We start from the raw sequence: 12600 nt of genomic DNA, 5'->3' as shown, positions 1-12600 counted from the left end.
TTTAGTGATTGAAACCGGTTTAGTATCCGTGAACCGGTATAGAACCGATGGAACCAATTTAGAACCGATTGAACCGGTGTAACCGGTTTAGATAGGTTTGACTATTTTTATGAATGAACCGATTTAGAACTGAACCGGTTTTGACTTCGTTGACCTGAACCAAACTGGTTCAAAGAACCGATCCGGTTCGAAAAAAAAACCAGTTTGTGCATCTCTAATTCACCCCATGCAGAGCATAATTTTCTTTTTCCGTCTTTATTTTTTGGGCTAATACAATTACTTTACTCGACTTAATATCTAAAGCCCATTCATTCCATGCGGAGCATAGGCTTCTCCTAGTTATTCTTAAAATAAGTAAGAGTTGAATTGAATAGGAAAAAAAGAGAGAAGATATTCTTCCTTTTACATCAACATCCACACATAATTGCTTTATAAGAAAAAAATGTTATAAAATTTCATTTTATTTACCTTTAACAATATTATTTGTTTAACTTATAAAATTTAGTTTCTCAAAAAAATATTTGATTAACATATTTGGTGAGAAGATACTATAAATTGATAAACCATTTTAAGAAAATAATATTTGAGTTAATTGATAATCATCTTGAATGAAGAAGTAATATATATTTTCTAAAAATAAAAAAATTGTGACTTTTTAAGAATACTTTTATAAATATAATAAAAAATTGTTTTAAAAACAGTTTTCTATTTTCAAAACATATTTTTAAATTTTGAAATAAAATGGTAACCAGGGTGTTTTTTGAGTTTTGAGTTTGAGTTCACTAACCAAACATGAGTTTCAGGTTCATGGTTACAAGATTTTGTCCCGTCCTTGTTATTTTAGGGATATAAATCGTAGATTCGGAAATGGAAGGGACGATTGCTGTAATATGTTTCTGAAACCCTAGTATAGGCATATCCTGAAAAGGCTAAAACCCTTTGTCGTTCCCGCGCTCTCTCACTCTCATTCTCTCACTGGTTTATCTACACCGCAGAACGTTTCACAGTGAAAACGAAGCTACAAGACAAAGAAATGGAGTAGGAGGGTTAAGGAAATGGTTGAGAGTTATGCAGAAATTTTTACGTCGAAACCCTTGTTCAGGAGGCCCCATCCTCTGTTCTTCACCTGACATTTTTTCCCCACATCTTGCCCTTATCCCTCTAGGGTTTAAGCAAAAAAATCCAACATCATTTACCCCTTTGATGCCGTCTGCCGCCACCGTTCCCCACCTACGGAGTTCCGGTATGACCACTGCTATAGGCGGTGCGAACCCTTCGTTTGGTTTTGGTAATGGTGGCACCTCTTCAAGTTCTCGTTTTGCTTCTAGTTCTAGCTTCAGGTGTCGTAGCTGCCGCTGCTCCATCAACAATGCTACGGCCATTTCCCCTAGAGCATGGGCCGTGTTTAAGGAGAATCGTAGCGGGTCCCGTGTAGCTTGGTTTAGTACCTCTTTTTCTGATACGGGAGTTTCTGTTTCGGCCTTGAAATCTGAAAATAACAGTGACGACGGTGTTGGTGGCGGTGATGATGAGAAAACCATGAAGTTTAATAGAAGGCATAGAGGCTCTCCGGGCGGTGGTAGTGGTAGTAACGCTCCGCCGTTGCTCCCTGGAAACCCTGATTTGTTGTCCATTCCTGGAGTCGGACCAAGAAATTTGAGGAAGCTGGTGGAAAACGGCATTGGGGGTGTTGCTGAGCTCAAGAAAATCTACAAGGACAAGGTATTTTTTCCCTTCTCTTTGTCTCTTTGGTGAAAACTATTAGTTCCCCTTCCTGAAACACTGAATTATATTGGCAAAATATAATGTTCAAATAAGAAAAAAAGTTGAAAATTTGTGAAAGTACAATGCTATAATTGGATATATTTTTCAAAGTATGATACAAAAAGTTTGGAAACTTTCATTAATTGGTTTATGATTTTATGGCTAGTGTTTTACTCTCATTTAATCCCAGTTCTTTACATTTCTTCCCATGACAGCTTTACAAAATTATAATTTAGAAAACCTAGCTAATTAGCAATTATAGCAATGCCACCACAAAGCAATTTTGTAGAATTTTCAAAATATAATGTTCTAGTGAGAATATATACTTGAAAGTACAATGTTGTAATTGAAAGAAATTGATGTATGATTCTGTACACTGTGTTAATAAGAGAAAAAGCGAAAACACAATGCTCTAAGAGAAAGATATGAAAGTATGATGCTATTAATCACAAATAATAAAATCAAAGCATTTAGCCATATTCGATAAAAAATCATCAAATGTTTGATAAAATGTCTTACAATATCTTAAATTTACTTTGTCATCCTCCAATCCATAGTTTTTTGGGAAATCAAGTCAGAAAATGGTGGAGTTTTTACGAAGCTCAGTTGGCATCATCCATAGGAACCATGCGGAAAGTATAACCACATTCATTAAAGAGAGTGTGGATGAAGAGCTAAAAGATGATCATATTAATACCAACACTCAAGCATCACAAAAAAGAAGACTTACTTTTTGTGTAGAAGGAAATATAAGTGTTGGGAAATCAACATTCTTGCAAAGAATTGCTAATGAAACTCTTGAGCTACAAGATCTTGTTGAAATTGTTCCGGAACCAATCGACAAATGGCAAGATATTGGACCCGATCACTTTAATATATTAGATGCTTTCTATGCTGAGCCACAAAGATATGCCTACACGTTCCAAAATTATGTCTTTGTTACAAGAGTTATGCAGGAGAAGGAGTCATCAAGTGGACTTAAGCCTCTCAGATTAATGGAGAGAAGTGTTTTCAGTGATCGGATGGTATGTATGTATGTTAATAATAATAATAATTTGTTATAAGTAAGTAAAGCATGCTGCTGTTTGTTGGAAAAAGACATTGATGAAAGTATGTTGGTGGTGAAGGTTTTTGTGAGAGCTGTTCATGAAGCTAATTGGATGAATGAGATGGAAATCAGCATCTATGACTCATGGTTTGACCCAGTTGTTTCTTCTCTACCGGGGCTTATTCCAGATGCCTTTATATATCTTAGAGCAAGCCCAGATACTTGCCATAAACGAATGATGTTACGTAAGAGAAGCGAGGAAGGTGGAGTCAGCCTTGAATATCTGCGTGATTTGCATGAGAAACATGAAAGCTGGCTTTTTCCATTTCAAAGTGGAAATCATGGAACTTTGGCCTTCAGTAATCCTCCTGTTCATGTCGATACCTCCTTACATCCGAATATAAAAGATCGTGTGTTTTATTTGGAGGGTAATCATATGCATTCAAGCATTCAAAAGGTACTTTCACTTTCATGCCATTTTTCATTCCCATTTCATGAGTTTTTCTATTAAGTGAAGTCGATTCTTATTTAATTTTGTTGTGTTGAAACTTGAAAAGAAACAACACCTTAGTTGTGATTGATGATGGGGTTGCTTGCATATTGATTTTCAACAGGTACCTGCTTTGGTTCTTGACTGTGAGCCAACCATCGACTTTAACAAGGATATCGAAGCTAAACAGCAGTATGATTTCTTTTATTTATTTATTTATTTATTTTTTTATGGAATTTGACTCTTGTTTGCAAGTAATATTACATTAACTCTAGTTTTTTATGCTTTTATTTGAGCCTAGAGCATGTTCCTTAAAGGGTCCCAAATCTCTTTGACAAACAATAAAAGTAAAACTCCTCAATTAATGGTTGAATGCAAGAAATAGCAATGTACTTTCAGTTATATGTTTATTGTAGCATCCTGTTTTTTTTTTTTTTTTGATATGATATATAATATATAATATATGTATGTGAATGTGAAGGTATGCTCGACAAGTTGCGGAGTTTTTTGAGTATGTGAAGAAAGTAAAGGAGGATCCGGCTGAAGGGAGTAGTAGTGGTGGTACTGGTAGCCAATCACAGGTGTTGTTGCCTCATGGAGGATTGTGGGTCCCACCACAAGGGAAAAACTTCCCCGAGTCACTCAAGTCATTGGATTTTAGACGAGCCATGTCCCTAGTGCCTGGCTCTGGCTCTGGGTAGTGGTGTTGTTTGTTGCTCAAATCTTCTGTATTTGCTTGTAAAAAAAAAAAACTTTTAAGCTTTTCTTGTAGGATGAAACAGATTTAGGATGAATGATTGTAGTTTCTGTTCAATTTTTGATGAAAGGCTTTTTCTTTCCAAGTTTAAATGTTTTGTTTTGTATGCCAAATAGTTGCATTTTATAGTGGGTTAGGGGATTTTTTGACAAGACTTTGTCTGGTAAGTTGACTGTTAAGTGTTAAATCACTACAATGGTAAGCTTATACTATATTACGACTTGATATTTTTGCCATTTTATGATTTCATTAATTTCAATCTTTAATTAAATGACATTTGCAAAATATTTTAAATAGGTATATCACTAGAGACTAATATATAAATGTTTCACAAATGAAAAGCTATATGAAAAACTAGGATAGAACTAATTAATTAGTTAAATAAATAGAATTTTATTAAAACTAAAATATAAATAACCGGTAAACGACGGGTGTAGATAATTTTTTAAGAAAATTAGTTTCTAGAGTTTGATTAGTTCTTTTGCTCAAATAATTTACTACATCTAAACAATTATCAATAAAAGTCATGCTAGCAGAAAAGAAATCAATCAAAATTAAAAATGAAAAGTTAAGATTCTTCACAAATATACATGAACACATTATTGATTATGCATTATAAATCGTGCAACACTTCTTTATACACAACGTTTGATTAGTTTCTTTTTGATATACAATGATTAGTTTCAATTTAACTATTCGGTTACTTTACCGCGAACAATATATTCTTTAATGTATTCGTCGCTTTTGTGTATGTTGGATAAGTGTTTTCATATATTGGATCAATTGCGTTGAAGTTTAGATCTAGGGTAATAATCTTAGTTTTGGTAAATTATAGACAACTTTTAATCATGTGAAAACCTACAATCAAAACTCGTATGGATGTAATTACCACTTTCTTTATCTTACAAATATCAAGTATATATAATTCAAGTGTTTAAATTAAGCTACTTTAAAATGACGGTTGCTAAACATTACCACTTTTGTATATACTTCAAGTGCTTAATTGAAGCTACTTTACAATGAAAGTTGCTAAATATTAGATCATTGTCACCAACGTAAACACCTCTAGACTTCTACATTTTGATTATAAGCATATGGTGAACCATCTTGGAGAATTTTCAACAATGAACTGAGGCATTCCTTGCTGAATCTCAAAATCAATCCATTTTAACATCGAATTTCAGATTTTAGGCCATTTAGCCTCAAAAGTACTCCATCACTCCATCCCCTAAGGCATTACTTGCTTGATGCTTTGAATCCATATGGTTTATTAAGAAGCTTCAACATTGTTCATTGGACTCCATAGTGGGTTAGGGGATTTTTGACAAGACTTTGTCTGGTAAGTTGACTGTTAAGTGTTAAATCACTACAATGGTAAGCTTATACTATATTACGACTTGATATTTTTGCCATTTTATGATTTCATTAATTTCAATCTTTAATTAAATGACATTTGCAAAATATTTTAAATAGGTATATCACTAGAGATTAATATATAAATGTTTCACAAATGAAAAGCTATATGAAAAACTAGGATAGAACTAATTAATTAGTTAAACAAATAGAATTTTATTAAAACTAAAATATAAATAACCGGTAAAGTTAAATATGATTAAAAAGGAAGGAGTTAGGTATATATATATATGATTAAAAAGGAAGGAGTTATATATATATATATATATATATATATATATATATATATATATATATATATATATATATATATATATATATATATATATATACTAGCCGTTTACCCGCGCCAAACGACGGGTGCAGATAATTTTTTAAGAAAATTAGTTTCTAGAGTTTGATTAGTTCTTTTGCTCAAATAATTTACTACATCTAAACAATTATCAATAAAAGTCATGCTAACAGAAAAGAAATCAATCAGAATTAAAAATGAAAAGTTAAGATTCTTCACAAATATACATGAACACATTATTGATTATGCATTATAAATCGTGCAACACTTCTTTATACACAACGTTTGATTAGTTTCTTTTTGACATACATTGATTAGTTTCAATTTAACTATTCGGTTACTTTACCGCGAACAATATATTCTTTAATGTATTCGTCGCTTTTGTGTATGTTGGATAAGTGTTTTCATATATTGGATCCATTGCGTTGAAGTTTAGATCTAGGGTAATAATCTTAGTTTTGGTAAATTATAGACAACTTTTAATCATGTGAAAACCTACAATCAAAACTCGTATGGATGTAATTACCACTTTCTTTATCTTACAAATATCAAGTATATATAATTCAAGTGTTTAAATTAAGCTACTTTAAAATGACGGTTGCTAAACATTACCACTTTTGTATATACTTCAAGTGTTTAATTGAAGCTACTTTACAATGAAAGTTGCTAAATATTAGATCATTGTCACCAACGTAAACACCTCTAGACTTCTACATTTTGATTATAAGCATATGGTGAACCATCTTGGAGAATTTTCAATAATGAACTGAGGCATTCCTTGCTGAATCTCAAAATCAATCCATTTTAACATCGAATTTCAGATTTTAGGCCATTTAGCCTCAAAAGTACTCCATCACTCCATCCCCTAAGGCATTACTTGCTTGATGCTTTGAATCCATATGGTTTATTAAGAAGCTTCAACATTGTTCATTGGACTCCACAATCACTGAATCACTATTTCCATTCTAAGAATCCATTAAAGTTGGTCAATTATTTTCACTTTATTCTATAATATAATCGATTAACATAAACACTAAAAACCAAAACATATAAATATACAAACAGTTAGGTTTTGTAGAAAAAGAGTCCACAACATGTTCATAATAATTTGCTTTCGACTTATTTCAAGTGATCCCGACCATTCTTTTTTCGTACCGATTATTTTTCTGAAACATCTCTTTTTCCGGTCTGGTTTCATTCTAGACCAATTTGGTCTAGAGTTTTCTTCATTTGCTTTTTTGGTTCAAATTCAGATTTTTTCGATTTGGTATTACAATTTTTTAATTCAGTCTTAATCTGTTTTTTATTAAAATGAGAAATACGTATTTTGAGGATAAGTTTAATATTGGATAAATATAAAAACTAATAACATACTTCAAATTATTTTAGAATCCTAATCTTTTTTACAAATAAAAAATTTAAATTATTCTTTTATTAATTTCAAATCTTTACTTCATTACAGTAACCCGGAAATAAATTTAAATTTTAACATGTTATCTAGTATCTACTACTATAGTTGAGTAAAATTTTATAATTATAGGTTTTAACTAAAACTAATTTATAATTCTAATGTTGCAACAAAACAAATACAATTCTTCAATACAAATTTACCTAATTGTCATTAAAACATAAGTATTATAGACATTTTATTTAAAAAACATTTTAAGTAAGTTCTTATCATTTAACAAACAACGAATTCAAAGGGGACACTTTAACTTTATTTTTAGTTAGACATATGAAAGTGAGTGGTACCTAAGCATTTTGAGAGTGAATATTTGAACAACGTAGATATAGATTGATAGCAATGAAAAAAAGGGAAATCAATGATGATGAAAGTTTATATTTAAAAAAATGGAGGAACACCATAATCCAAAAATAATAAACTACAATGCTATTTCAGTAAACCAACAATAACAAAAAGTACTAATTTAACATCCACCACAATTAAATAAATAGCACCAAAAGTAAAATTGTTAATCGTGAAACGGAAAAGAAAAAAAAATGTTTTTGACATGAATAACCACTACATCATCCGCCAAAATCAACATGCACAAACACAATCAAGAGATATCATAAGCTATAAGCTAAAATTACCCCAGAAGTTAGATCCACCTAATCTTATACAAAAGTAAGAAATTTTAGACATACCAAATCAAGAAAAATGAACGCAATACGTGTGAATACCATAACTTAACAGTAGAACGTAAAGAAGAAGTTGCTATTAAGACCAACCATGTTGAAATTTTGATGTATATGATAAATGAAGTGAAAAACTCACCATTCGTAAGTGAGATCAAAATGAAAATGAATTAATTTAAATATCAAATGTTAGCTAGACCTCGAATGTGTCAGGTTAGTGTAGTTCTAATTCAATCATATTATGTCATCGATGTACATGACAGTAGTAGCAGGACTAATTCACAATGTTAGAAGGCTTAGGGGCAGTTTTTGAATTCTAGAAGTACGTTCAGGTATCGGACACAGGAAATTCTGCTAATAATGTGCAGTTCAATTTTCATATAGAAGAAGGGACAACTACTGTGATTTCTTTTTCCAATATGTGACACAGAGACAGCTACTACAATTTTTTGTTCCCTAATAAGCTTTGCAAGATGTATACCGATAAAAGAAGAAAATTTCTTCAAGCATGAAAGAAAAAAATGTAAAATAGACAAAAACAACACTAAAGTAAGATGCTTACCTGGTATCACTCTTTGTTCTCTTTGTTGTTGTTTCATCTTCCTACATTTACAAAGTTCAAGTTCATAATCTCAAGAACTGAATGAAGAAAGAAAGAGCAGTTTTGAATTAGTGAACACCGACCACAAGTAATTAAACTTTAATCAAATGTGTTGATTGAGAAAAAAATTTAAAACGGTAAGATGCACAGATACATTATGGGACATGGATTGAAATCCTCAATCTCATAGCATTCAAATGGACTTCTTTTGATAAAATCTCGTATATGATACAAATTCCAACTTTTTGCGTCTTCCCAGTTGTCTTCCGGAAGCAACTGTGATATGGTTTGAAGCGTAAAAAAAAAGCAAACAGTAGTGAGCCTCTTCATTTGACATTTTCTTGTACTTTCGGTTTTGCATCTTTTAGACAATTCTCATGTAGAGAGTAGCTTAAAACCCCATAAATATGAAATATATTGATTTTATGTAGAAATAAAACAAATAGCAAGTGAGAAAATTGCCGCCATGACTGGAATCATGCATATTAAAGTCTTGAGCTTTATTCCTGATATTGAACCATTTATTGAGGATTTTTGGCTAAGAAATCTTCAGAGTAATAAATATAAAGTCAGGTTCTTCAAACTCAAAACATCCAATGATGTAAATACAATGTTAAAGGAAAAAAAACTCATTCTTTTTGAAGATTTTGTCTCTTATTGTTCCAAAAACCTGGTAAATGTAAACACAAACTAACATAGTTACAAAAGAAACAATAGGATTGCTAGATTCAAAGAATAAACAAATTTTAGTTTCATTCACCAGTATAAAGAATCTAACCAAACCATGGAATTACTCAAAGATACATATAACACATCAAATAGAAGTTTAGTGAATGAACAAACCTTTATGTCAATAAAGTCATTGGTTCAGGATCCCACAATGCCTCTATCACCACAAGCACAACACCAAGTTAAGGTTTCATTGTATCCCTATTGAAGCTCGAAGACCATCACCTCATGCTCCATACACACCATCAATGTATAAACAATCAAGAATCATATAAATCTGTAAATAAAAAGTTATTTTTACCTCGTCAAGCCCTAGGAATCACTGATTTCTAGAAATCCAAATCAAATGAATTAAGAGGATGATAGTTACCTTTTCAAACAAAAAAAACACCTTTCAGATCTAGTTTCACCAAATCAAAATTTTTTTTTTGGATTTCAGGAGAGAGAGAGAGAGAGAGGTGTGGTGGCGGATTTAAAATCTTTCTTGGCTTGTGTTCCATAACAGCCATGGTGAAGATTTCGCTTTTGCTGTGATTTCAAATCGGTGTGGAGTGGTGTGGTGGCGGATTGTGGAAGTAGGGTTTTTTTAAGAGAATGAGGAGAGATTACAATTTAAAATTTGGAACTGATCCCAATGAGGGATATCACACAAAATTTAAAGAAAGTTGGTAGATGTGGATGGTGGTGTGATGATAACAGTTGAAACGTCCCAAAAATATAACCCAAAAATTTCGTTTTCAAAATCATTTAACAAACATGAAGATCATCGCCGTAGTATAAGATCATAAAACATGTATCTCAAAATCTCATAAAATCTATCATCATAACACAATCTCATATAAAATATCAGAGTAAACTCCCAGGCTAAGAAAACTATGGTGCGTGCCATGCCATCATCCCGAGCCCTTTCTCTTGCTAGCTGAAGTACCTAAAACCAAACCTGAAACAGTAAGCACGAAGCTTAGTGAGCTCCCCCAAACTACCACATACCATAAAATAACACATATAACAAATACTGGGCCTTGCCCACTGCATCAGGCCCCGCCCGGCATCGGACCGAAGTCCGGAATAAACTGAACATAACATAAGCATGAACATCTAACATAATCATATATACTACATCGGGCTTGCCCGACATCGGACCGGAGTCCGAAACATATACACATAACATAAACATGCATGAATCACAAAGACATCAAGCATACATAACTACTTCTCGGGACCCCGCCCGACATCGGACCGAAGCCCGAAACTACTATCATCTAACGAGTCGGCATTGTGGCCGTAGACCCGTTCCTACTAGAAGGAAACTCACCTCGCGTGACTGACTGCTGCAACTCTGGGTGAGGAATATCCGGTAACTGCCTCGGCGTCCCTCCGGCTATCAAAACACAATAATACATGGTCAATATCTGAAACTCCTTCCTAGGGTAAAATGACTATTTTACCCCTAATCAAAGTCATCTCTCTGTCAAAGTCAAGTCAAGGTCAACCCCAGTCAACTCAACTCGTCGAGTCATCTTCTTACTCGACGAGTCTCTGAAATGTTCTAACTCGTGGTCCACTGAGTCAACTTGTCGAGTCCTTTTTCGGACTCGTCAAGTTCTTTCTGTAATAATAATCGGGACATCTCGACTCTACTCGCCGAGTCCCTCCTTGGACTCGTCGAGTCCTTTAGCTCCCGGGTCCTAATCTTGTCCAACTCACTGTGTCACCCCCCACTCCATGGTTTCACTCACAACCAGAAAAGGTTTGGGAAACTCGACCCGGATCGCCGAGTCATAAGAACAACTCAGCGAGTTCCTTGCATGCTAAAACTATACAGTCGATTCTAAATGATTCCAATGCTTCTAACTCATAGATCTGGGCTCCTAAGGCTAACTTAACACGTAAAGTTGCTAACTTTACGTGTATGTATGAAGATATAAGACCAAAACACTCATTTCAAGCTAGAAATGGAGATCTAAGTCATTACATAGACTATGGTTGCATAAAGGTGGCAACTTTGAGTCTCTAGAGCTCAATAGAGCCCAGATCTGAAGTCTCTACATCTCCAAGAGTTCAAATCTCGGAATAGCCTTGGAAATGGCCCCAAAACTCACAACATTCAAGCTAGAGGAGAGATCTAATTAAATAATAGCCAAGGTATAAGCTTTATACCTTTATGAAGACAACAATGAATCCTTATCTCTGGATCTCCAACCTTCCTTCTGCAACTCCAAGCTTTTGCTTCCTTCTTCAAGCTTAAGATCACACAAAAATGGCAAGAAATAGCTCAATACTTCACCAAAACTAAGTAGGGTTTCGAGAATGGGCTATGGAGGTGATGGAGGCTGGGGTGGATACCCATAATGTTGCTTAAATAGGGTGCAAACCCTAAGGATTAGGGTTTCCTCCTGATGGACCTACTCGCCGAGTCTATTCCCGACTCGTCGAGTAGTCCACTTAACCCCGCGATCAAGTTGGCATCTACTCGTCGAGTAGCTCTTATAAAATGAGCAATTAATGGACTAAATGCGTACCAGGAATGGGGCGTTTCAATTCTCCCCCACTTGTCTTAGACTTCTTCCTCGAAGTCTGCTGTATCTGCAAACAACTCTGGGTAATGCTCCCTCATTTCCTCCTCGGGTTCCCACGTCCACTCCGAACCCTTGGGGTGCTGCCACTGCACCTTCACTAACTCTACCCTCTTGTTTCTCAACTCCTTCGTCTTGCGATCTAAAATCATCACGGGTCTCTCGATGTAGTTCAGGCTATCGCCAACATGTATGTCCTCAAGAGGTATCACTGCTGAATCATCCACTAAGCACTTCCGCAACTGATAAACATGGAACGTGCTGTGGATCTGGCTAAGCTCTGCTGGAAGATCTAACCAATATGCAACCCGACCCACCCGGGCCAAAACCCTAAACAGACCAATGAACCGGGGGCCCAGCTTGCCCCGCTTCCGAAATCTGATAACACCCTTCCAGGGTGACACTTTCAGGAGGACCATATCGCCCACTTAAAATTCCAAGTCCGAACGCCGCTTGTCGGCGTATCTCTTCTGCCGACTCTAAGCAGTCTGGAGCCTGCTCCGGACTTGCTGAATCCGCTCCGTGGTCTTGAGTACTACCTCCGTACTCCCGATGACTCAGTGACCGACCTCACCCCAACAGATTGGGGTCCTACACTTCTTCCCGTAGAGCATCTCGAAGGGAGGTCGGTCTATACTAGAGTGATAGTTGTTGTTATACGAAAATTACGCTAACGGAAGATACGTATCCCAACTGCCACCGAAATCTAGCACACATGCCCGAAGCATGTCCTCGAGGGTCTGAATCGTCCTCTCACTCTGCCCGTCCGTCTGGGGGTGGAAAGCGATGTT

General features: G+C 34.8%; 1 protein-coding gene across 1 annotated transcript; it reads left to right on the top strand.

Annotated features, from left to right (window-relative positions):
* Positions 1–873: 873 nt before the first annotated feature.
* On the top strand, positions 874–4151 carry LOC145108694 (uncharacterized). Its single transcript, XM_079045768.1, has 5 exons — positions 874–1722; positions 2322–2789; positions 2892–3269; positions 3427–3494; positions 3784–4151. The coding sequence occupies exons 1-5, from the start codon at positions 1069–1071 to the stop codon at positions 4001–4003; spliced, it is 1788 nt and encodes a 595-aa protein (XP_078901894.1). The 5' UTR covers positions 874–1068; the 3' UTR covers positions 4004–4151.
* Positions 4152–12600: the final 8449 nt, after the last annotated feature.

Source organism: Lactuca virosa, chromosome 4 (genome assembly GCF_052849685.1).
Source record: "Lactuca virosa cultivar CGN04683 chromosome 4, Lactuca_virosa_CGN04683_v6, whole genome shotgun sequence".
NCBI lineage: Eukaryota > Viridiplantae > Streptophyta > Magnoliopsida > Asterales > Asteraceae > Lactuca > Lactuca virosa.
Note: the sequence above shows the minus strand (reverse complement) of the source record. Positions and strands in the feature narration are given on the sequence as shown.

What these genes read in the sequence shown, in the direction of transcription:
- LOC145108694 (XM_079045768.1), top strand. Translation starts at nt 1,069, where the DNA reads ATGCAGAAATTTTTACGTCGAAACCCTTGTTCAGGAGGCCCCATCCTC. An exon ending in GTGTTTTCAGTGATCGGATG is followed by an intron (nt 2,790 to 2,891) that starts GTATGTATGTAT and finishes TTGGTGGTGAAG; the next exon opens with GTTTTTGTGAGAGCTGTTCA. An exon ending in TGCATTCAAGCATTCAAAAG is followed by an intron (nt 3,270 to 3,426) that starts GTACTTTCACTT and finishes GATTTTCAACAG; the next exon opens with GTACCTGCTTTGGTTCTTGA.